General features: G+C 35.4%; 1 protein-coding gene across 1 annotated transcript in view; it reads left to right on the forward strand.

The window, feature by feature from the left end:
- The window catches only part of LOC150109269 (uncharacterized), a 228,200-nt gene that overhangs the window by 181,053 nt on the left and 19,527 nt on the right, over window positions 1-27,620 (forward strand). The window contains exons 7-8 of the mRNA XM_090401977.1: window positions 15,092-15,210; window positions 20,664-20,753. Coding sequence (XP_090258103.1) covers window positions 15,092-15,210; window positions 20,664-20,753 — 209 coding nt within the window. The remainder of the gene's footprint in view (window positions 1-15,091; window positions 15,211-20,663; window positions 20,754-27,620) is intronic.

Raw genomic sequence — 27,620 nt, forward strand, 5'->3', positions numbered from 1 at the left:
TTGATCACAGATAGTTCTTTATTAATTGTAATTTAGAAAATGTTCTCTTTCTCTTAGCAACTGAAATAGGCAAAGTCAATAGTATTCTCAATGCAATCAGTAAATTTGCAAAGAGTTCTTCAAGGTTGCCGATTATTTTGTGTCGCTGATGCTGCCCTAACAGCCCACTAATATAACAGGCTCAAATGTCGAGAAGAATGAGTTATCAGTAGTGAGTCAACTTTTAGGGCCGAACCACATGCATCCGATCCGATTAAAATTAGGATACAGCCCTTACACAGAAGTCAACAATTAATCATAAGTTGATTTATGATACATCAAAAAATAAAGAACTATTTTAGGTATATTTTTGTAAATTTTAATCAAAAATTACAGTGATATAATCAGGCCCAGGATACAATTTCAGAATTTATTTGTTCGTTTCTGGGAAGATCTGAAGGGGGCTCGAACAGAAGATAATGTACATTCATAATTATATGTACCATTTTGTACCATTCGTTGTTCGTTTAAACTCTTATCTCATATTTTTTGACATCTTTTAGGTGCCTTTTCTTCTGTGGCGCCTGTGTATATTGTGCACTTCGCACACGCCACCAGCCAGGCCTGCATTGTGGGCATCGATGATTGTGATTGTCTGTGAAAATACTAGTGGTGGTAGTGGGCATTGGTGTAAATGATGCAGTTCACTGTAGTTGGTGGATTGAGTAGTGGAGACAGAGTTGTAGAGTAGATTCCCTCCCTCGCTGAGTCTTTGGAGGTGTTACATAATAATAATAATAAACTTCAAAAATAGGGATATTAATTGGAAGAAGGAATGGGCATAATGCAAGACAGAAATGGAATTTATAAATTTACTAAGGAATAATTACCTAAAACAGCATGTGATGGAACGTACCAAGGGTTTGAGAGTATTGGATCTGATAATAGGCATCAGAAGATCTCTCTATAAAAATGATTGCCTGAAACTATCAATTTTGGGAAGTTATACTTGTCATCCATCATGAATGAAGAGTACTTATTTTATCTAGTATTCATCATTCGTGTTTTCCTTAATTTGTAATTAATTTTTGTTTATATTTAAAAATAATTTATTAACTAATTTATTTTGGATATCTATTAATGCAAATGGAGCTATTCTCCCGCAACCAATAGTGCACATGATATCACACACACTTTCAATTGAATTGTTCTCTTTTTTGTGTTTTGCCATAATTGTGTTGATAATGGCTATGCCACTTAGCCGAAAATTTTACAAATAAAGACATTTAAATTAAATGTGATTCTGGTAATAATATTTTATGGTGAATATCTTACCTTGTTTAGTGCTTTGTTGTCTCTCCTTTTGCTGCTTAACTTTTTTTAGTCCTTCCTATTCTCCTCTAAACTTTCACCTTGTTCTTTAATTCCCAGTATTATCTGTCTAATAATTTGCTTTACTCTTGAGATTTCATTACTTTATTTTTACTATTCTTATTATTTTTCATTACTTGCATGTTTCTCTTCAGTAGGGAGCCAGCCTTCTCAATTCTCAACTTCACTATTCAGATTAGCATTCCTTTTAGTTGGGGCTCTGTTGTCTGTGTTTTTGGTGCAGCACTGCTTTAATATGTCTGTATCTTAACAGATGTTATGAAATATACGAAATACAATAAATACATTATACTGTAAAACGCTAATCTTTCTAAGAAACACACACACTCTATTAAAACAGATATAAATCACCTATTTTATGAGTATTAATGATGTTTTTTGTTTTTTTTTTAAGATTAATCCCATCCTAAGAAACTATTTTGCCTATAGTATGTTAGTATTCGTACCATGGAGGGCTTAGATCATTCTGAAATCCATTTCTAGAAACCAAACATGTTACTTTTCAAGCAACTTCAAGCTTCTGTTGAACATGTGGCAGTCATCCTACCAAGAGATGAAATTCATCTGCCACTTAATAACATTCACAAATGATCCATGCCTATGGTGGGATTCAAACCCTTAGCCTTGGGTTTGAGAATGATTATGCCAACCAGTCAGCCAGCCTGGCTGGTGATGGTGATAATAACAATGTGAAGTAAATAAAGTACTAGTATTTAAATTAAGGGGATATTAAATCCCACATTGTTTCAAAATCGAATAAGAAACTCAAAAGTACTAAAGTACTAGTGATATTTTGTAGGATGCACCAAATATTTGGTTTTGCTTCGGTATTCAGCCAGCCAAAGCAGACAAATTCCCATTACATGTGATATAATCGGGAAGAACCTCCCATTATCTTGCTCGACTCTTCAAATAGAAGAGTTTCCAAGGCTAATGAGTGTTACAATTTCTTTCGATGCTAGCTACCAACGCATTCATTAAAAGTTTGTTTTCAAAAGTCAGAAATTCAGTTCATCATGAAAAAAAGTCAGTTCATCATGAATTCCTTTTGATTATTAAATCTATAATTATTCTCAGTATTTCACAATTTAAAGTAAGTTCCGTTAATATTTTTGTTATTTGAAGAAGTAAGATTTATGCTGCATTGTTTTTTAAATATAACATTCTGTATGAAATTAAATAATAATTTAATTATATCAAAATGGAGGAAATTGTGGATCCATCTATGTTTTATAGCCAATGTAGAAAGAAAGTGAAGTTTTGAAAATTTACCAGTGAGCCTTATGAGACCAAGACCGAAATCCAAATTGCCTTGGTTCTCACTATTTATACAACATGAACTCTGCCCAGAACCCATATATTTGTCTTGTTTTATTATTTTCCTTTTTTCCATGAATGGCGACATAACGTGCGTTATGTGTCTTGGGTATTACTGTCAGTGCAGAATTCAGTGATTTGTTCTGATTATATTTAATAACAATGATATTTTGTATTTATTAAATTAATCCATAATGAGTAAAAAGTCAAGTCAGAAAACCACAGTCTTAAGTTATTTTAAGAAAGATGAAACCGATAAGCATAGTAGCAAAGACACCAAACCAACAACAGAATCACAGATTTCTGCAGAGTCTCTTTCAAATGTAAAACGTGCGTCTAAACACTATCAGGTATTAATAGTGAGTGGTCTAAAAAATTCCATTGGTTAGTGGTGAAAGATAATGGAATGATGTATTCCACATGTATGAAATACAGAAAGAGACAACCCACAAACAAGGAAGTGATTTGGGTAACTATGCCATGCACAAGACTTTGAAAAGAAAGCTTGATTGACCATGATCAAAGCAAGTTACACACTGATTCTTGTTCAGATATAATTGAAAAACGTATACAGGTAGTCCTCGACTTACGACGGGGTTACATTCCAACCTCTCCGTTGTAAGTCGAGGACTTTTGTTAATTGTTGATTTGTTTGATTTCTGTTATAATATTTTCATATTATAACAGAAATCAAAAAACATTTATAAATTATTTATTAGCACATATAAATACAAAATTAAAAAAAAAAATTTAAGAAATAAATACATAAACGCATATCAAAAATGGTGCACTTACTTTACTTTGAAATCCTTTAAATATTAGTTAACATAAACAAAAAAAACTTATTAACAGTGTCTTTAATTAAACAGGTGAGTAACTGTCACTTATTCGACGATATGGTTATTTCTCGTGATCCGGAGTAGAAATAAGAAAATTGGTTAATGTTGTCTGTTGGGTTTGTTTTCTTTCTTCATATATTTCGTGATAACACCCGACTGCTTCTCGAATTTGCTTTTCGACTTTGGCAAAGCAATCAGTGTCTTGATTCATATTTTCGAGTAGCTGAAGTCCTTGATTTAGTTTAGAAAATACTTCAGCTAATCCTTTTACAGTAAATTTTTTTAACGATTTCTCTTCTTCCTCTTCCTCGTTATTCCTTTCTTCTCCTACAATTTTGGAAAATCAAGTCTTGATCAGTCAGTTCACCTTCTTCGTGATCTGCTAATTCTTCTATATCGGTAATATTGATTTCTAAATCCAGTTTTCTTGCAATTTCAAAGATTTCTTCTCCAATTTGTTCTAACATACTATGCTTACTGTACTCTTCAAGTGTCTCCTGCGATAGTAACTTCTTCCAAATTCCTCGCATACATTGTTTCGATACTTACTTCCATGAAGTTCCAATGTTCTCGATACATTGTTTAATATCGTAATTTTTCCAAAACTCGCATAATGTTATAGCATCGTTGTCCATTGCTGTTATTGCTTGAGAAAATGTAGTTTTCAGGTAATATGTTCTTGAATGTAGCAATTGAACCTTGATCCATAAGCTGGATCACAGCTATTGTATTGGGCAGTAGATACATCACATTTATATTTTCATTCAAATTGGCGATGTGAAGAGGATGTCCTGGAGCATTGTCAAGCAGCAATAGAATTTTAAAAGGAATGTTTTTTTCAAGACAGTAGGCACGTACTTCTGGAATTAAACAATTTAAGAACGAGTCTTAAAATAATATAATTGTCATCCAAGCCTTAGGATCCTGTAGTACACCGGCAATTTATTCTTGTCAATGTTTTTCAAAGCTCTGGGGTTTTGTGAACGGTAAATAAGAAATGCTTTTAATTTAAAACCAGCAGCATTTCCTCCATGAAGAAGTGTAATCCTATCTTTAAATGCCTTAAAACCAGGCGGCGATGTAGCTTCTCTGTAAATGTAAGTTCGTTCTGGCATTCTTTTTCCAGAACAGTCCAGTTTCATCTATGTTAAAAATCTGCTCTAGCAAATATTCTTCATCTTTTATCATCTCTTTCAGATTTTTCTTGAAAATTTCAGCACTTTCAAAATTGGAACTAGCAGCTTCTCCCGTTATTCATATGGTATATAAGTTAAATCGGCTTTTGAATCGAAAACCAACCTTTACTAGCGTTAAATGTATGCTCGCCATATTTATCTTCTTGTTGTTTCCTTAAATTGTCATATAGGCTGCATGCTTTTGTTTGAATTGTGAACAAACTGAGAGGAATATTCTTGTTGATTTGATCATCTATCCATATCATTAAAAGCTTCTCCATTTCATGAATTGGCCCTTCTCTTTTTTTTCGTTAAAATTGTACATTTCATATTAACTGCCCCTTTAGCTGCCTCCATTATTCTCGATTTATCTTTTATGATTGTTGAAACAGTTGAATACGATAGTTTTTCTTCTCGTGCTATTTCACTTACTTTCTTTCCTTTGATCAACTTCATTTAATCAACTTCATTTTAACATCTAAACTTAAAGCTTTCCTCACCTTCTTTTTTATGTTGGAATTTTCATCAGTAGTTTTACTTCTCTTACTGGAATTGATAGGGTTACGACGAGATACAAAAATTGCAACGAGAGAAAAACGAACATTTCGACTGCTGATTAGCAACTAACGTGCCAAAGGCTGTGATAAGTTAGAAGTGGATGAACCATAGCAGCAGCTATTGCTTATCGACTAACGGCAACGCTACAATGCGTATACAAAAGCAATGTGATATATTGTATGTATGTATATGCTGGCGGCAAAGTTAAATTAGAGAATTTTTAATAATAATAATTGCTGGCGTCAAAGTTAAATTAGAGAATTTTTAATAATAATAATTTTGGCCATCGTAAGCGCAAATTGTCATAAGTTGAGGACTACCTGTACTAGAATAAACTGGAATAGGGCAAATTGTAAAATTAATTTCAATTTTGAATAACTTTCAGAGCGATGCTTTTCTGGGAGCTTTAAGATCGATGTATTGGTTAGCAAAAATGAGTTACCATATACTACATTATTTGAAAAATTGCTTGAGCATTGCAAGGCTATGGGCTGTTCCTACTTAGAACATCTTAACGCTGGTAAAAATGCACATTATACATCAGAAAGAATAATGCAAGAGTTGATTGATATTTTAGCATCAGAAATTAAATCTGAAATTCTGAAAAGTATACATTCTGCAGATTATTTCAGTGTTTTATGTGACGAAACTACAGACATCTCAGTTTTAAAACAGCTGATTGTGTACATTAAATATGTTTGTCAACTTAGTGTGTTATAGCTGCATTGGAAAGAGAGGCCACTGAATGAAATGATATCACAGCTGAAAGTTTAAGTAAATATATCAGAACATACAGTTTCGTAGTTTCACTAATGATACTTTCAGATGTGTTATCGCATTTATCTAACTTGTCTAGATCATGGCAAAGGCAAGGGTTAGTTTTGTATCAACTTGCAATATCATTGATGGCAAAGCTGAGACTATAACTAACAAAGTAATTGAAACCCTTGACAAGGTTGGTCGATTGGTAGAGCCTCTGCTACTAATTGCTCACAAAGAGTTAAGAAAGTTTGAGCGTGGTTAGTAGTTGGAAGGGGACCAATTGTTCGATTCTGTTGGCACACTCTCCCTCAATGAGTCTTTGGACTTCCTGGAGGTGTATAATAATAATAATAATGTCCAGGCTTAAAAACTTGTAATCTGGTGGGCCTATGATCTGATGGAGCAGCTATCATGATTGGAAAGCAAAAGGGAGTTGCGAAACTGCTCAAAGATAAAACAGATGGACTCATGGTCAACTGTCATTGTGTAAACCACCAACTGACTCATGCTAGTGCCCAAGCAGCTGCTGAAGTGCCTTATTATTATTATTCAGGCCTCCATGGAGTCAAAAGACTCATCGTGGGAGGTCCTCCCTAAGAAACACAAAGTCTATCAAGACTCATCGAGGGGAGGTCTCCCCCCCAAGAAACAAAAGTCTATCATACCACTCCTTAAACTCATTGACCGTTCTTGCTCTCACCGCTCCATCAGGCAATACATTCCATGGTTCAACCACCCTCCATCCAAAGAAACCACTCCTCACCCTCTTGCTCACAGATTCCTTTTGTAACTTCCAGGGATAGCCTATTGTCATCACTCCTTCCTGCTGTTCAACCAAGTGAAAGAACTCTCCAGTGTCAACCCTGTAACCACCTCTCAACAGTTTAAAAATCTCAATCATATCACCTCTCCTTCTATCCACCAAACTCTGCAGTCCACATTCCCTCAGCCGATCCTCATAACTATCATTGTACAGCCCTGAAACCATCTTTGTTATCTGCCTTTGTGCCCTTTCCACAGTTAATTTATCCCCTTCAAATCCTGGGGACCAAATCTGAGAACAGTAGTCTAAGTGTGGTCTGATCAGGGTCTTATACAACGGAATTGTAACTGTTTTATCTCTGCAGGTCAACGTCCTTCTCATTATTGCAGCGATCCTCTGTGTTACCTTCACCACCTTTGCAATATGTCCCCTAAATTTCAGGTTTCTATCAATCATCAACCGCAGATCTCTTGTCTCCCCTACTTCCTCCAGTATAACTCCTCCCATAGAGTATGCAGTGTCCCATCGATGTTTCCCAAACCTCAAGACCATACATTTTGCTGCATTAAACCGAAACCCCCATTCATTTGCCCATCTATCTAGCTTATTCAAATCCTCTTGCTGGGCTGCTGCATCTGCACTATTACTAATAATCCTTCCCCGCTTCACATCATCCGCAAACAACTGAATATCCCCTTGCAATCCCCTGACAAAGTGATTGATATAAAGGATAAACAATATAGGTCCCAGTACTGAGCCCTGTGGGACCCCACTTGTAACTCTCTGCTTCCTTGAAACTGCCCCACCATACACAACTTTCCGATACCTATCGGACAGCCAATCCTGAATCCAGTTGACCAATCTGACATCCAGACCATGTGCTTCCACTTAAATATGAGCTTAACATGTGGCATCCTGTCAAATGCCTTCGCTAAGTCTAAGAAAATGGCAGTATATGCCTTTCTCTCATCCAATGCTCTTGTAACTTTATCGTAAAAATTTATTTAGTCATGTTTAATGATATCTTAAGGCAATTGTTTTTCTTCTTCCAAAATTCCTCAGTCAGGTTGGCTGCACAACCCAAATCCCAAATATACTGAACAGTCCTCATATTAAACTTAAAATGGCTAGTGACACTAGATGGCTGTATCATGATTCTGCAATATAGTCTCTAAGAGAATGCATGGTGAGTGTTATAGCTACATTGGAAAGAGAGGCCACCGAACGAAATGATATCACAGCTGAAGGTTTAAATAAATATATCAGAACATATAATTTCATAGCTTCACTAATGATGCTTTCAGATGTGTTACCGCATTTATCTAACTTGTCTAGATCATGGCAAAGGCAAGATGTTGACTTAACTGAAATAGAGCCAGTCTTAGAAGCCAGAAAACTATCCATCATGGAATTGAAAGACACTCCTGGCGGTCATTTCCAAAATCTTCATCAGCAACTTTCAGGTGAATAGTCAGACCTTCACATTGATTATTCAGATTCTAATGTTATTATGTTTAAGAAGACAATATATGATAAATACATAGTCACAGTTATTAAACATCTAGAGGCAAGATTTCCAGATATGCCAATCATTTCCTGCTTTTCAATGCAGAAGGTCATGATCAATGTGAGGCTTCTGAAATTCTTTTTGATTCATATTCTAGAAATGGAAGTCCTGCAGTTTTAAACTATGAAAGTACTAAACTAGAATGGGCAGTTGCATCAAAAATGATTAATGGACAGTCATACAAAAATCTAGATCCAAGGCAAATACTGCTGAAATTAGCAACAACATCTGAGCTCAAAGAGTCTTTTCCAAATTTAGCAAAACTAGCCGCTGTTGGACTGGCCATACCTGTGAGCACAGCTGAACGTGAAAGGGGATTTCTCCGCATTAAAAAGGATAAAAACCTGTATGAGGAAATCGCATCAGTCAGAACACTCTAAATAATCTGATGCTGATTTCACTGGAGGGACCAGATCCAACAGACTTTAATTACAAAAAGCTGCTGACAACTTGGCTTTTAAGAAGAGAAGAATTAATGTATAGAATTTTAAGCTGTGAGCATTACAAGGTTTTTCGTTACTTAATGAGAAAATAAGAAAAATCCTAGTCTTGTTTGTTATAATTACTATATAAAATATTATCTTTGTTTGAAGTAATTTCTAATAAATTTACTATTTTAATTTGTTATGAAAAAGAGTCTTTCTTAACTCATTCAAAATTTTTCTATGCCTGGCTAATGCTTCATTCCACCTGGCCGGTAAAAATTTCTGGGGAGAACACTGATATCATGTTAAGCAGTAATTAGAGGTATAATATAGTAACATGTATTATGCTGTTGTGAAATAAAATAGGTTACCCCTCTATATTGCTGTTCATAAGTATAGTAGTAGTAGTTGATAGTGGGAACAATTTGTGTGTGTGTGTATGTTTATAGATTGATTTACTCAGTTAGCAAAGGTGGACCAAGCTAACCACACTCGTATCCCAGTATCTCCCATAATGCAAAACACATCTCCTTGCGGATATGTATAATGTTATGCATTAAGGGATGGGCCACTACCCAGACTAGTTTTGACCTTTATTGAGGTCTCTTCAGTGGGAGCCAGGCCCAGAGTCAGTAGGTACTACTGACCCAGGGGTTCAGTAGTACCTACCTTACCCCAGTGGGGTAGTACAACACCATATTCAGTCCTGAAGATATTTTCAGGCGTAAACTTTGTTTGCTCACACTTGGATAAAGGATTAAACTAAATTTATTATAGTCTAACCAAGCGAAAAATAAACTTTCAACATCTTTCTCTAAATCCAGAGTAATTTAATGAAAAAGTTGGCACACCTTTTGGCAACTCCTATAGGTAAGGATGACCTTGCTATTGCTTCTGCCTGGTATCTCCACCTCTGGGCCTGGCTCCCACTGAAGAGACCTTAATAAAGGTCGAAACTAGTTTGGGTAGTGGCCAATCTCTTAATGCATAACATTATACATATTCACAAGGAGATGTGTTTTGCATTATGGGAGATACTGGGATAGGAGTGTGGTTAGCTTGGTCCACCTTTGCTACGAGTTGCCCAGTGTTGTACTACCTTACTGGGGCCAGTAGTACCTTCCTTACCCCAGTGGGGTAGTACAACACCATATTCAGTCCTGAAGATATTTTCAGGTGCAAACTTTGTTTGCTCACACTTAGATAAAGGATTAAACTAAATTTATTATAGTCTAACCAAGTGAAAAATAAACTTTCAACATCATTAGTAAAGAGACTCTCATGGTTCTGCCATTCAATATTGGCGCACATGCGATTTCACACGCATGCATGTGGGTGATGGTTCAACTAGAACTCAGTCTCTCATTTAAACTTTATTTACAATTAATTGTCATGTTCCGTTGTATTAGAAATGCAATGCTTTTATAGTCTTTCTGTGTTTATATTTTTTTATGCTGTTACACCTGACCAAGTCAGCGTTCCGACGAAACTAGTTGTGATTTATTAAAGTTTTGTTTTTAAAATCCTTGGTGTTCAGTCATTAAATATTTAACAAAACAAACCGAGTAAAACAACTTTCTAATAATAATTATTATATTCCTGATGACGAGGATACCCAACATCTTATCAAAGTATACTGGAAGACCCTCAAGAGCATTAGACTTTTCATCAACTGATTGATTTTCTCAAAAGGTTGTAAGTTCCACTCCATTATTCCTAAATTTATTCAATTCAAAGAGAACATTAAAACAGAATGGGCCCACAGAATTTATGCAAAGCTAAATTAGAACTCCTTTCTGAAAGGATTGCGATACTAAATGTATCGCAATCCTTGTTTTCCAAAAAAACTTTGCTTGAAAGTCAATTAGAAATCTCCCTTGACAATGTCTCCTGGAACAACACTTAAGAGATTAGCAACCTTTTAACAACTAGAGCACAAAACATCTACAAAATAAAACTTATAAAAAAAAGTTTGATTCTCTTAAACATCTATAGGAACAATCCTCCTTTACAAATCATTCTCTCGCTCATAACAAAGTGGTTGTTAATAAATCTTCCGATAACCCTCGCAGCCGCAGAAGAAAATATCCTTTCTAAAGGGCTCAATTTTGTTCTTTCTCCCAGATCCATTCCAAAAGAAGTCTTCCTCATGAAAATCGAAAAGGCTGCCTCTCTAGTTCCAACCCAAGATGCAAATTTACTTCGCATGGAATCCATTTTTGCAATTAATAGTGCCAAACCTCCTGCAGATAATATTCTTCCTTGTGAACGACAAGTCCTAAAACAACTTTAAAACAATCAAGACATCATAATCCTCCCAGCTAACAAAGGAAATGCTACAGTAATTCTTAACAAAATGGACTAGTGCCACAAAATATTAGAGTTACTAGACTTGGACACTTATTCTCACTCAGCTTGATAGAGATCCCACTAGAGAGCTTCACAACTGCACTAATAATCTTCTGAGAACTACTACAGAATTACCAGAAAATATCTGCCTTTCCCTTCACTCAACTTCATTCACTTATTCCCCGACTGTATGGTCTTCCGAAGATACACAAGGAAGATACTCCTTTAAGACCTATAATTGAAGGTATTGAACTCTCACATACAACTTGTTGAAGTTTCTCACTTCTTTGTTGAAATGCCTTACAGATAAATCTGCTTCATTCATTAAAAACTCCTCAGACTTTATATCCAAGATGAAAGACATCAAACTCAACAACTCCGATGTTATGGTCAGTTTTGACATTGTATCTCTCTTTACTAATGTACCCACCCAAGATGTTCTTACTCTTTTAAAAAACGAGGTTTCAAAAAAGATCTTCACATTAGTATCTCACTGTGTCAATTCAGGCTATTTTAAATTTGAAAGCATGATTTACTAACAAAATACTGGATTAGCCACTCGTTATCTCCAGTGCTTGCGAGCATCTTGAATCTTGAATTTCATATTGAAAAGAATAACATGTAAGAAAGTTTTAAAGTGAATAAAAGTTGAGCAGCTCCCAGATGTGAACTGTAGACTAAAATACACAAAGATTATTGAAGAAAAAATGAAAGAGTTTGAGAACAGGAATCAAACCTTGGAGATTCAGTGGCAAACTCTGAAGAAAACATTGACTGATTCTGCCAGAGAGGCATGTGGTGAGGTTGTCTGTAAGGATAAAAAAATCAGAACTCCCTGGTGGACACAGGAAGTTAAAGAGGCAGTGAAGGAAAAGAAGAAAGCATATCAAAAAGTTCCTGTCAAATAAGTCAGCTTGTGCTCTTAGAGAATACAGAAACAAATGCAAGAATGCTAAACACTGTGTAAAACTAGCTAAACAAAAGTCATGGGAAGACTTTGGCAAGAATATAGAAAATAAATATCAAGAAGGTGGCAAAATATTCTGGAGGTTGTTGAAGAAGCTTAGGAATGGAGGAAAGAGTGCTGTAAAAGGAGTTAGAGATGATAAAGGTGACATGAAAACGGGAGAAAAAGATACCCTTGAAGTATGGAGTAATTACTTCGAAAAACTGCTAAATGAAACAAGCAGTAATGACAGCACAGTTGTAAAAAACACTGACCAGGCATGCAGTCAGGAATACATATCCATACTTGAAGTAGAGAAAGCCATCAAAGGCTTGAAATGCGGAATGGCAGCAGGAGTAGATGATATTCGACCAGAAATGCTGAAGTATGGTGGTATAAGAGTCTTACAGTGGCTGCACTGCATAGTTCAGAAAGCCTGGACAGAGGGACAAATTCCCGATGATTGGAGTAGAGCTGTCATAGTACCCATATATAAAAAGGGAAATAAAACTGCATGTGAGAATTACAGAGGTATTTCCCTATTGAGTGTTCCGGGCAAGATCTATGCAAGTATACTTGAGAAACGGTTGAGAAGAATTGTGGAAGAAAAGCTTGGTGAAGAACAAGCTGGATTCAGGCCAAATAGAGGCTGTCAGGATCAGATCTTCATTTTACAACAAATAGTCGAGAAAGCATGGGAATATAACAAAGATCTGTATTTAAGTTTTGTCGATTTGGAAAAGGCATATGACAAGGTGCCAAGAGAGAAGCTATTCAATACGCTGCAGTTATATGGTGTTAATAGGGCATTATATCAAGCAATACTTAGTCCTTATTTGAGTTGTAAGTCAGCAGTTAGAATTGAAGGAAGTACAGGAAGATGGTTTAATGTTAAATCTGGTGTGAGACAAGGATGTACATTATCCCCTCTGTTATTCATTATCTATATGGATCACATTATGAAGGAAAGTGGTATTAAACATGATATCAAAATTGGAGATGTTAATGTCAGCTCTTTGCTTTATGCAGATGATGTTATACTTCTAAATAAATCCACTACAAGTCTGCAAGATTCTCTGACTAAATTGAATAGCTGTTGTAATAGATATGGTATGAAGGTCAGCAATAAAAAACAAAGACAATGAAAATAGGCAGAATCATTGAAAATGTCAACTGCATTGTGAATGGAGAACCTGTGGAACAAGTAAAACATTTCAGCTATTTAGGCACGATTTTTACTGAGGATGGTAAATTAAATATAGAAATAGACAACAGAATCAGCAAAGCTGGTATGGTGTGTAGCCAATTGAATAATTTCATATGGAATAAGAGAGAAATTAGTCGGAACACTAAATTAGCTGTATACAAGACAGTGTTCAAACCAATTTTAACTTATGGATCTGAGAGCTGGGTCAGAAGTAAAACACTTGACTAATGACTAGAGACTACAGATATGAGAGTCCTGAGAAAGATTATAGGTGTGAACAGATAGCATCAATGGCAATATCATATTAAAACTGAGGATATTAGGAAAGAACTTGACATTGCTTACGCATTCCTGGATGCTGACAAAGTTAATCTCAGGTTGTATGGTCACTTAAATAGAATGGGCGAGGAAAGATTAGCAAAACAAGTGTTCTCTGCCAGGTTGGCAGCAAAACGACCCAGAGAAAGACCAAGATATAGGTGGAGTGATACGGTACAAAGTGCCTTAGATGATAGAAATATAAGATCTGATAATGTTGGAGTCTTGACAAGTAACAGACTGATCTGGAGGAAAATTGTATATAGGAAATTAGTAACGATGTAATTTTTTTCATGTAGTACTATCATATCCTGTACACCCCTTGAGGGTACATGGCAGGAATTTGATGATGATGATGATGACTCTCACCAATATCCCTCCACACACACACACAGAAATTTGGCATTATCTCTACTCTTGCTAATCGGGCCAGATCCTTGTTATTAGACGAACAAAAGCTTAAAAATGAACTAAAACACCTCAAAGTACCTTCAAACAAAATGGGTACTCTGAGAAAAGTATAAACAGAATTCTTTTTCACTGTTGCCATCAGCCACCTCATGAGGATGTCTAATTTCAAATCCTGCATCTTCTTACATTATATTAGTTCTCTCTCCCCAAAACTTGCAAAAATCTTAAAGAAATGGACTACTGCCACAAAATCTTGTGAAACATGAAGACTTTTTTTCACAACTTTTCCCAAACTCCAGTCAATTTTAAGCCATCTGAAAGAGAAACATCACAATCTTCAGTTTTCTGCTGGCTACAGAATTGTGTGTGATTGCGATAAAACGTATTATGGTCAAACTGAAAAATCAATCCTCCTTCGCTTAGAGGAACATCAGAGAGATATATCTTACAGCAGAATTTGGGCTAGTGCCCTGTCCAGCCACGTATTGTTTTCTGCAAACACCAATGATGGTCTCCAGCATCAAATGCACTGGAATTTAACAACTAGTGTTCACAGATGTTATGATGAACTAGAGAGACGAATCTAAAGAAATGGTTCTTGATGCCTCCCACATGAATAGCAACCTAAGTTATAGTTTGCCAGACTCTCACTATTCTGCCCTTCACTATTGGTACACACATGATTTCACATGCACACATGTGGGTGATGCTTCAACTAAAACTTAGTCTCTTGTTTAAATTTTATTTACAGTTAATTGTCATGTTCTGTTGTATTAGAAATGCAATGCTTTTATGGTCTTTCTGTGTTTATATATTTTTATACTGTTACACTTGACAAAGTCGGCATTCCAACGAAACTAGTCATGTGATCTATTAAAGTTTTGTTTTTAAAATCCTCTTTGTTCAGTCATTAAATATTTAACAATATATATATATATATATATACACACACACACACACACACACACACACTGGTTATTGTTTAGTTGTATTTATGTATCTCACAAAAATAAAATTTGAAGCTAATGGTTATTATACTAGATATTACAAGGAAAAAAAGTCATTTTAGTTATTATAATCTAGGGAAATTCATCTGTAGAAGATATGTTGGAAATTGCTCAAGAATTAAGTAGTAGTCAAATGAATAATTTTCAATACAGAGATGAGTTCAATAAAATTTGTTTGTTGAAGAATTTTGAGAGGTTAGTAGTTTTTATGTTACTTCAGAATGTATTGATTGCATGGTTAAATCAGTTTTAAAAAAAATCATATTAAATAACTTTACAGAGTAAAGATTATTTTTCTGGATAATGTTGGCATGTTTAAAACTTCAGAAGAATAATATTGAAATAAGTTGCTGCATGTATTGAAATATCCCCTCCCCATTACTGATTAAGACAATTTCAAGATATTATCATTTGCAAACCAAAAGAAGAAGATCAAGAACCATTAGCATTTATGTCAAAACAGACCGATACATGTGATAAGAAACAGCACCCATCTAAGTGATAGCTGGATTCAAGATACTGATGACAAGAGCAATGTTTTGGACTTCTTGGGTGAACAGCTGTCTTGGGTAACATATGATAGATCGAATGCAAGGATCAAGAGTTTTTGAGTTGGTCATAGCATCAGAGGATCTGCTCTGATCTGCTTGCTCTCATTTGGTAATGGTGACCATGTGGTTCTGATCTGTAGAATGGGTGGGCATGCAGAGGTTTTGAGACGGGAAATGATTTAGAATTGCAGGACAAAAAACTGTGATAGACTTGGAAACAAGTCTATCACAGTTTGAACAATGCAACAGATGAGGAAGTTGGGTGAGAAGAGATTACTAGTGTATGGGAGTTGATTGGGAGAAGGTTATTGACAGCAGTCACAGATTGTATACCTCAAGTGAAGAAAATAGGACAATTTACAACGAAGGTGGATTACTGGGAAAATTAGAGAAGTATTGTAGATGAATAAGTTGTTAAAGCATTTTAAGAGAAAGTGAGAACAGTTTCTTAGAGAATGTGAGATTCAGGCTGGTGGAGGGAGTTTTATTTTTTTACTGTTTGGCCAGTAGGAGGAAAAATGATTTTAAGCAGATTGCCTTGGATGGGAACAGTGCTTGAGTGACCATAGCAGATCATATAAGGTTGAGCTGTTTAGTGATCACTTAATTGGAAGGTTCCATCTTCGTGGGGCCTGGCTTTGTTCCTAGAGAGAATGTCAACAGTAAAGGATTGAAAGAGAATGAAGAGGATATTCCAAATATCAAGTACTCTGGATGTTAGTGAGGCAGGAGACTAGAACAGAGCTGAACTAGTAACTTGAACAGAATCTGAAAAGAAAAGCATTGAACACCTGTTTTATCAAAACAGATGTTCAATGATAGGAAAAAGACCTATAGGAAGACCAAAATCTAATATATACTATTTTGTGGGATGAAAAACCTGAGTTTTCTCAAAGGAAAGTCCTGCCATCTCCATATAAGACTTGCCAACTCATTTTCAGTTGAAAAAGCCTTATGAAGTTTCTTTTCATCTTCCTAGACAGGATTTGAACTCAGGTCTTTCTAGCCAAATTTAGTATTTTCATTACTGACTGAGCCAAGCTTATGTCCATGCATGCATACGTGTATCAGAGAGAGAGATCCATATGACTGAATTTCCATATGTGCACTAGTGTCCAAAACCTAAGGACAAACAACATTTCTGAAGATTACAACCACAAATTCAGATGAATCAGCTTGTGGCAATTTATATAACTGATGATTTCAAGTAGAAAGCAGGTATACATTTAAATTTTCAAATCATGTGCAAAGGGGTCATGTGGTAGCACTCAACAGGAATAAAGTTGCAAACTTTTGTTAAAATGTTCTGTATTTCTATTACCCTGCTTTGTCTTTGTTTTTCCTTACTTAAAACTTTGTGAGATGTCATGAATGGTCGACTGCCGCCATTTATTTCTACTAGACTTATGTTCTCACGCTCTCTATAGTTTAACGAATTTATTTGTTAGACTATAGAGTGCATTGACAGAATCAGTCCAATGTGTTCTTCACAAACCATTTAATTAAATTAAAAGGCATTATTTACACAGCATGATTCACATTAATATATATATATATATATATATATATATATATAATTTCATTACAATTCTTTGTTATTTTCAATTCTTCCTAATTCCAACTTTCTAATTTTCTTCTTTTAAAGCTAAATCACAATCTAGAATATCCTGCTAGTCACATATATATATATATATATATATATATATACACATGCACAAACTGACAATAAAGCATACCTTGAGTAAACTTAATTCAATATTGGTTTACATTATCTTGTCTCCATAAACAGACACACTTGATGTATATTCTTGTTTGGAATTATCACATACATAAGTACTTACAATTCTCATTCAGCATTGCCTTTTACATGAATCTTTTGTTCACACAAAAGTGCTTCTTCTTTCCTTCTGCTAGCTTGTTCTTGATTTCCTGCCAAATTTCTTCTTTGGCCAAGTCATTGATCATTCTATGCTCTTTTAGACCCTTAACATGGTGGCAAAGTGTAGCTCTTTCCTTTCGATTCCCTACATCAGACCTCATGTGGCGGCATATCCAGTTAAGACTCAGAAACTTACAGTGCTTCTCTAGATAACCGACAGTAGACCCAAGTAAGAGAAGGTGAAAATCCTAAGACTTACGAAGCTTCTCTTTCAATTGCCAACAACAGACCTTAATGGCAGCAGATCCAGGTAAGAGAAGATTGAGAAACCTTAGACAAAGGCCTTTTCAACGTCTCACCTTGTATAGACCCAGACCTCCATTGAACACATGCATGCAACTCTCGAAACTTCTATATATGGTCACATATTGATATCTGACGATGATGACTTCATACTTCGCATGTCTTTTGAAATTACCATATATGGACATGAGTTAACTGTGTGACATCATTACATCATGTGCCACATTATTTTAACAAAGGCTCATGGTTAGTTTATTACAAATACAAGATTATTACAAATAAAATCTAACATTTCTTTAAGTGTAATCTCCTTAGAAAAATATGTAAAAGCAAGCATGTTAAGTTACATATCATGAGAGATTTTACACTTTGATGTCTTATAATGTCTCAAAAACATCATCTAAATCAGGATTTCTCAAATTTCCTACAATGGAATGCTTCACAAATCCTGAAATTTTAATGGAACACCTTGGTTAGAGTCGAGTATCATCGGTCTCGTATTCAATGTAAAGCTAAGCGCACACTATCGCCACAGCAGGTTAGTTGTATAGCATTGCAAAAATGCAACAGCTCACACTACAGGCATGCCAGGACTTTGACCTTGCGTGTGACTGTAAGTTTCCTAGAATAGATACCTCCATACTTCACTCGTGCTCAGAGGTGTCGATAACCATGGGCAGCTGTCAGCCAGTGGCTGAGTCAAGGCCTGAGTGTGCTGGCCTTAATAGCACAATCCACACGAAAAGTGAAGAGCGCCTGATTTTCAAACATGTTTGAACTTGTCGCAGTATTTAAAACCATTCCAGGCTCATGTTAATTTTGATAATATTTCACGGAACACTTATTCACTTTCCACAGAACATAGTTTGGGAAACGCTGATCTAGATGATTTCACGTGGCAGAAGAATTATTTGAAAGCTTGAAGAAGGCCACAGAATCAGTAATGCTAAAGAGTTTGGAAACTCACATAGGATTGCATCCTGGCTCTGGGCACTTCATCTAATAGGTCACCCTTGCTTTACTAGGGAGCATGAAGACAGATTTTGGGTTATAACAGCAAAATGTAATCGACAAACCAGGGCAGGTCAGCTTGCAAGTTGGCTCTATTCAAGCACAGGTATGCAGATATCTTGATAAACTGTGGTAAGATGTCTTTGACAAGTAGGCCTACACATCTGAAAGTTTTAGTCCTTCTTCCAATTCTAGATGACACTTAATCTAGCATGAAAGTAGTACTGCGTACTATCACAAGAATGTTCTTGAAGGGGATAGATATGGTTCACCAGTGCTGAAAAGGGACTATGACTGGTGAACAATATTGCAACAAAGTTCTTCAGTGTCATGTTCAATTGTTCCATAGTGCTTGTAGGTGAAGAATTCATTTTTATGCATGACAGTGCCACACACCACATTGTACACAAGCAGTGGAGATACTTCTGGAGACCAAGGATATTAATCAAATTGAGTGGCCAGCATGCTCTCTGGATCTCACCCCCATAGAACACATTTAGGATGCAATAGGAATATGCATTTCTGTTTGAAATTCCACTCCAGAAAACAAACAAGGCCTTAAAAATTAAAGATGCCAAGAAGTTATATTCTTGGTGTAATCCTTTATCCAACTGTATGCAAACAAAGTTTGCTGATGAAGTCACTTCATGAGTGGGCTACTTGTATATAGAAGCTAATGACTTCACATCAATTGCCTTAGTATCCCATAATGTAATGCACATATCCTTACAGACATGTTTAATGCTTTGCATTATGGGTAAGGCCATTAACCAGACTGGTTTTGGGAAATTTACCCAAAACCTTTATTGAAGTCTCATCAGTGAGAGCCAGACCCAGAAGTGATACCAAGATTGAAGTAATGCAGTAGTCATATTTCCATATATAGAAGTAGTCAAAAAGGGTCACACCTTTATTGCTAAAATACTCTGTATTAGAGATAGATGTTGAGAGTTTATCCATTTGGTTATAATATAAATTAAAGATGCCAAGAAGTTATATTCTTGACATAGTGACCCTTCCCATAATGCATAGCATTATACATGTCCATAAGGATATATGCATTGAATTATAGGATGCTAAGGCAATTGATGTGAAGTCATTAGCTTCTATATACAAGTAGCCCAGTTGTGAAGTGACTTCGTGTACAAACTTTGTTTGCTTACACTTGGATAAAGGATTAAACCAAGAATATAACTTTTTGGCATCTTTAGCTTATCCTTGCTCTGAAGGAGGAGTGGGCCAATTTGCCTCAAGTACTCCTGAATTACTTGGTGCTAAGCATAATACAACATTGTTGAGAGCTGCACTGCAATTTGGGAAGGACATGATCAATACTGAAATGTCTCTCTGCATAGTTTCTGTAAGCATTGTACATTAATTCCTTAACTACATCCTTAGGAAATTTGTAGCTTTTGCCGAAAACGTATTACAATTTAATTTGTACAAAATTTATATATTAACATATTTTTTGTGTAATATAATTTATTAGTATGGGTGGTAATAAATTTATCTCCACATTTTGCTGTAGTCATGAACATTTTTTCATATACAGGTAAAAATGTAGTTCGTCGTTAGCTTTTGGACACCAGTGTAGAACAGAAGTGGGAAAAATTAATTTTTTTTTGTAGATTAGTGTCATGCTATCACTTGTTACAAAAATTCTATAAAATGATGAAATTGCCAAAATCCCTGATAAAATGGATCAGGGATTTTAAATTAATGAATGCTTATAATTATTGACATTCATTAATTTTAATGGCTGGAGATTATTGTTTTTGAAAATATATGCTTTAGAGTTTGCCATTTGATTTAACAAACTTATGCATTTGATAATAGGACAGATAAATTTTAATGTTCAGTTTAGGCTTAAATGATTCAGCATGATAATGATTCTTATCTTATAGCATTTCTCTTAATGAAGTGGGTCGTATGTTTCACACATTTAAGTCATTAAGTGTTGGATGTACAGCACTGCGTCAACATCAAGATTTCAAGTAAGTAAAGTTCTGCAATGTTTGATTTGGAATGTATTCAGTATAGTTATAGTTCATATATATATATATATTATTATTATTAACGTTGATAATTAATCTGTGTATATTTAGCAGTTACTTAATATTTATTTTAAGTATTCTGTGCTGCGAATGTAAACAAAATATGACTTTATTGTCATGTTTTGCTTTTGGCTCTCATAACTGTCTTCAGTGGATTATCAAAGACGTTATACTGATTTCTGGTATAAAGGAGGTTATTATGCTCCATTTCTTTGAAGTATTAATGATTTCCATTGATGAAGGCTTCTTAGCCATGTCTTAATCTAAGAGAACATCCCATGGATGTTCTCTTAGATTTAAGTTGAAGCTATGTATTATTATTATTGTTATTATTATTATTATTATTATTACTTGACACCTCCAGTAAGTCCAAAGACTCATCAAGGAAGGGCACCTACTCTACAGCTCTTTGTTTCCACGACTCAATCAACGAACCACAGCTACACCAATGCCACCTGCCACCATCACCACCTCTACTAGTATTTTCACAGACAATCACAAACATCCCTGCCCATGGTAGAATTCAAACCCACAGCTTTTTGGCTGGAGAATGGATATGCTAACCACTCAGCCAACCTGGCCAGCTGTGTATTCTTGGTTTAATCCTTTATCCAGGTGTAAGCAAACAAAGTTTGCACATGAGGTATCTTCACAACTGGGCTACTACTTGTATATAGAGGCTAATAACTTCACATCAATGCCTTAGTATCCCATAATGGAAAGCCCACATCTTTTCAGGTGTGTGTTTGTATAATGCCAGTGCCGCTATCCAGACTGGTTTCAACCTTTATTGAAGTCTCATCAGTGGCAGCCAGACCCAGAAGGGATACCAAGGTTGAAATAATGCTGAAGTCGCATATTTCCCATATACAAGTAGTGAAAAGGTGTATCACCTTATTATCTCTGATTAAGAGTAATTTAGATGGAAAGTAGCATTCAGCCTGATATCAAAATTGAAGGTATATAGCTCAGCTCTTTACTTTATGCAGATGGAGTTGTACTTTTAAACAATCCAGTAAAAGTCTGCAGGATTCCCTAACTGAATTGAATAAAAGCTGTAATAAATTTGGTATGAAAATCAGCTATGAAGAGTTAGACTATAAAAATAGGTGGAACATTGAAAAATCAACTGTGTCTTGAATGGAAATCTCATAGAACAAGTTAAGCATTCCATATATTTAGATACAATTTTTAATAAAGCTAGTGGCCTAAATATGGAAATAATGTGAATAAATTTATATGAAATAAGAAAGAATTAGTCAAAATACTAAACTAGCTCCACACAAGACAATATTCAAACCAGTTTTAACTTATACATCTGAGAGATGGGTTAGAAATAAAATACTTACTGGCCTGGTTGGCTGAGTGGTTAGCATATCTGCTTTCCAACCAATAGGTTGAGGTTTTGAATCCCACCACAAACATTAGTATTTGTGATTGTCTTTAGGTGAGAGATGAATTTCATTGTGCAATGTGAGACTGCTGCCCTGCTTGAAGTGGCTAGAAAATGCTCCATATCTCTAGAGCAGGGTTCCTGGACTATGTAAAAAAAATAAATAAAAAATACAAAAAAAATTTATAAAAATGATTCAATAAAAATATAATAAAAAAAATCCAAAGTCCTCTCATGGTAATAATTTATCTTACGCTTACATCCTTTTGTGAGTGCAAATTACATTTAAATTTTTTTTTTTTTTTTCATTAAAGACTGGAGACCATAAATATGAGAGTTCTGAGAAAGATTAGGAAAATTAACAGATTGCATTAATAGCAGAAGCATATTAAAAATTAGGATGTTAGGAGGAAACTGGCATTAGCATTGGGCAGTGCTAATTTAAGTTGTGTGGCCACTTAAACACAATGGGTGAAGAAAGGTTAGCAAAGTTTTTTTGTTAGTATAGCAGGAAAAATACCCTGAGGAAGACCATGATCTAGGCAGATTGATACAGTAAGACAGGCCTTAAAAGACTGAAATATAAGATCGCATGATGTTAGAGTCCTGACATGACAAACTAGCTAGTATGAAAAACTTGATAGGAAGTTGGTAATGCTATAAACTTTCATGTATTACTTTTATAATATGCTGCATGCTCTCTCAGCATATATATTAGGAAATTGATTATGATGATGATGTTAAAAGTATTGTAAAATTGGTCAAGGACAGAATTTAGGATTGGACGTATAAGAATACAATACTGTATGTGGTAAGGATGACTTTGTGGGATAGGTAATGTCTCAGTAATTTCTATGCCTATATAATAGTGTAACGGTTGAGTTCAGTTAAGAGAATGGCTACAAATGATACTGCAGGATTTTCCAGAGGTGCACGAAAGGATATCATGGGGAACTTGGTTATGCAAATTGGGACAAATGGGGATGAATGTGAAGTTAGTGATATGGATACAAGAGTGGCTGATGGATAGATACCAAAGAGAATGTAAGAGGAAGCAGGTGACTAGTAGTTTGCAACAAGGCTCTGTGTCCCTATAAATGCATGTAGGAAAATTTGCAAAAACAACAAAATTCCTACAACTCTAAAAATAAAATTATACAAAGGTATTGTATTGTAAAATCTCTTGTGGTGAAAAATATAAATATTTTTCACCGATATCGATTTTACATAGGCCATAAAATACTTATAATTAAAAGTGTATATAACCTACTGTAATGTAATAAATTTTGTAATATAATCTTAGAATAACTGAATGTAGAACCACAAGCAACTGTAACTGAAAAGTTCAGACAGGATTAGGCTAGTAAACTGAAGGTCAACAACAACAATCTCAAAGGTCACAGGATTATATGAGTTTTTGCCACCAAAACCTAACATAAGTGTGGGTGACGTAAGAGAGCCTCCAGTAAATCTGGGAAGTTTTGGAATGAAGTCCAAGGGATGGCCAATGATATAAAAGGTGGAGATTGAGGGGTGAAAGTGCTCTTTCTCTCTTATTTGTTGTTCCCTGCAAGTTTTTTGAGGAGGGGAAGAGTCGGGGATCTCGCAAGCAGTAGTTCTGGAGATCATGGGGAGTTTGCTGGCAGAAAAGACTGTATTTCAAGATATCCTTCCAAAGTATGCCTCGACGAATGTACCAATCCACCGAGTACTGTTACAAGGGAGGAAATCGCTAGATGACTACCGTCAGATAGTGCCCGATCACAGCTGTCGTCCAAGTTTAAAAAGGAACCAGCATCACCCTTAACACTTTTGGATCCAGGACCGTACATGATAGTGTGAGCTTGTAAGTAAATTGCTTTATGTTAATAACCCAGATTGTGTGTACAGAGGATAGATGTTGATTTTGTTTAACTTATGGCATAATGTGTTGAAGAGGTCTGAAAGCCGAACGTGAAATTTAATATGCTTAAAAGAATACCGTAGACTTGAATAGTGCTTGTGTTATATAATGCTTAGAATGTGTATAGCAGGGGTTCCCAACCCTATGCCTGCGGGCACCATGGTGCCCGTTGATCAATTTGTGTGCGCCCGCTGCTGTTCAACCGTGTGCCATATAGTTTGAAATAATCACGCAACAATTCATGACACATGACGAGTATTAAATGCATACAATGTAAAGTAGACGCGCATTCGAAGTTGTTCATTCCAGTTTAAGAACTGGAATATCATCATATTCTCCTAATTATGAAGCACTGGCTAATGAAATGCAATGCCAAAGATCACACTAACTTACATATATATATTTAAATTTTTATATAATGTAAACTTTTAAGTAATAAAACATTTGATTATAATGTAAACTTTGTATGTATTCATTTAACAAAAGAATTCAAAAAATTTGCTTAAAAAAATAGATGGTGCCCGTCGCCCTACCAGTATTTTAGAATGTGCTCTAGGAAACAAAAAGGTTGGGAACCCCTGGTGTATAGTATAATTTTGCCTTATATTATTTGTAATGGGAGTAAGGTTATGTGCTAAAATCCATCCACGTGTCTAATAAGTTGAGTGTAAATAATTTCTTTGTCTAATGCTTTAAGTGAATTGTTTTTAATGAATGTATGGAGAATCAGACACAAAATATGTCATTTTTCCTTTGTATATTAATTGTCTTAGTTAGAATAAACATGTTTGGTTTTGTTAATAGCTTGCCTGATCCTTGTTAGCCAATGCACTGCCTCATAAAAAATTAACTGAACCTGTGTGTCCTAAGTAAAGTAACAGCCATTACTGAATAATTCGGAGTTGCTTGAGATAAAATTGATTTAAGGGTTATTATATGTGCTTAGCTAAATTATTCTCTTGTATGTAAAGGAGAGATAGAAAATTCTTTTACACGATTCTTAATGGTGCAGTCGTTAACAAAAATAAATTTTTAAGGATTAATACATTTGAGTTATAGCAATGCAGATTAAGGATTTGGCCCCAGCCAAAGGTTTATCCTCAGTCTATGATATTAGCATGTGTGAGAGTTTACTTTACGACATTAAGAGGGGAGGAGTAAGCTAAGAAAAGACTAAAGTCAAATAATAGTATTATATGTGAGTTAGAAATTAAAGCATATAGGCATTTTGCACAAGCTCAAGCAGTCACGAAAATAACAAAATAAGCGGGGAAACATACAGAGTAAAAAGGTAACGTCATAAACAATATAATAAAATAAAATACAAATAACTAAATATTACAGTATAATACTACCAACAGCTGTTCTCAAGACAGAAACTTGGACCTTAAAAAAGAAGCAAAGAAAAAACTGTTGGCTTTTGAAATGAAATGCTTTAGGAAAATAAACAGAACTCATTTGACAGAACATAAGGCTAATGCACAAGTTCTGCAAGATTCGAATATCCCTAACTCAACAATTCTTAACACAGTTAAAAAGCATTAACTCCTTTGGTTTGGCCATATTGTGCAAATGGAACTGAACAGACTTTCTCACCTGGTATTTGAGGGCACTATAGAAGGTACAAGACTCAGGAATAGACCAAAAATTAACATGCCATAAAGCCCTTAGAACTGGACTTTCAAAGTGTTGGCATATGAAAGAGCTTACTTTGGACAGACAATGGTGGAAACTTATCCTTGAGAGACTCAACCTGTCTTGACAGTGGATGAGAAGAAGATATAGGAAATATTCAGTTGTTTTCTGATTATGCAAAATTCACAACTTAATAGTTAATCAGGTTGATAGTAAACTTGCAGGATGATTTAAATGGGCTGACAATAAGGATGCAGGTGCTTAAGGGTCAAAGCTGTATAACTGAGAGGAGACCTCCACATAGCCTTTAAAAGAATGCAGAGAACCGACCAGGGCTTCTGACCTAATGTCCAATCCTCACCTTCTTGTGGTGCACCCTGTTTGGTATCTACCTGGATACTGAACGAACGAGGATGGGCTGGCAATTTGGGATTTAGCCAACCAAATTGTATTCTTATTGGCTTAAACCAAAATACAAAATGATGGTACAACATGACAAAATTTCATTCCAGCTGGGGTGTCGCCCGGTTAAACAGGGCCCCATTGTTTTCACCAAGGAAAGGGGGGGAACAGCGAAAAGTCAACTACAGGAACAAATCTGAAAAAACACCCCAACTCAACATCATCAGAGTTAAAGATTGGTGCTATCAGCATAAGAAGCCTGAATGGCAAAGAAATGGAGCTAGCTGAAGAATTAGATAAGTACCAAATCGACATAATAGGGGTGACTGAAACAAAAAAGACCAAAACTGGTGAGATCTTTCTGAGCAATAAATACAAAATGTTATATTCAGGCAATGACATCCAAGAAAAAGAAGGAGTAGCCAAGTTATATTCAACACTAAATATGAGGCTAATCTTCTTGAATGGCAGGCAGTCTCAAGTAGAGTTATGTGGGCAAATATCAGAATGGGGAAATGGACAATGAGACTTATTTGTGCCTATGGTCCCACAGAAGATTCCTCCACTTCTACTAAGGTAGAAGTGGAGGAATTTTTTGAGGATTTAGAGAAAGCAGCTGACACAATGAAAAAGGAACAGTTGGTCCTTGTTGGGGATCTAAATAGCAGAGTAGGAAATGATTGTCAGACATACAAAAATATATTGGAAAATTTGGAGAAAAGAACAAACCTAATAATAATGGCATATACCTGTTGGATTTCTGCTCAGGACATGGACTGGTTATTACTAACACCATGTTCCAACATAAAAATGTGCACAAATTCACATGGAGAGAAGAGGCAAGGAATAAGAAAAGTCTCATTGACTATGTTATTGTTGATAGTGATGTTTTCTCCCCGGTGCAGGACACCAGAGTGTACAGAGGATTTGCAATTGGAAGTGATCACCATTTAGTCTTTAGCAGGATAAAACTGAATTTCATATTGAAAAGAAGAACATGTAAGAAAGTTTTAAAGGGAATAAAAGTTGAGCAGCTCTCAGATGTGAACTGTAGACTAAAATACACAAACATTATTAAAAAAAAATGAAAGGGTTTGAGAACAGGAACCAAACCTTGGAGATTCAGTAGCAAGCCTTGAAGAAAACCTTGATTGATTCTGCCAGAGAGGCATGAGGTGAGGTTGTCTTCAAGGATAGAAAAATCAGAACTCCATGGTGGACACAGGAAGTTAAAGAGGCAGTGAAGGAAAAGAAGAAAGCATATCAAAAGTTCCTGGCAAATAAGTCAGCTTGTGCTCTTAGAGAATACAGAGACAAATGTAAGTTTGCTAAACACTGTGTAAAACTAGCTAAACAAAAGTTATGGGAGGACTTTGGCAAGAACATAGAAAATAAATAACAAGAAGGTGGCAAAATATTCTGGTGGTTGTTGAAGAAGCTTAGCAATGGAGGAAAGAGTGCTGTAAAAGGATTT

Source organism: Typopeltis vanoorti, chromosome 2, assembly GCF_054136105.1.
Source record: "Typopeltis vanoorti isolate ZY-2024b chromosome 2, IOZ_Tvanoo_1.0, whole genome shotgun sequence".
In the NCBI taxonomy this organism is placed as follows: Eukaryota; Metazoa; Arthropoda; class Arachnida; order Uropygi; family Thelyphonidae; genus Typopeltis; species Typopeltis vanoorti.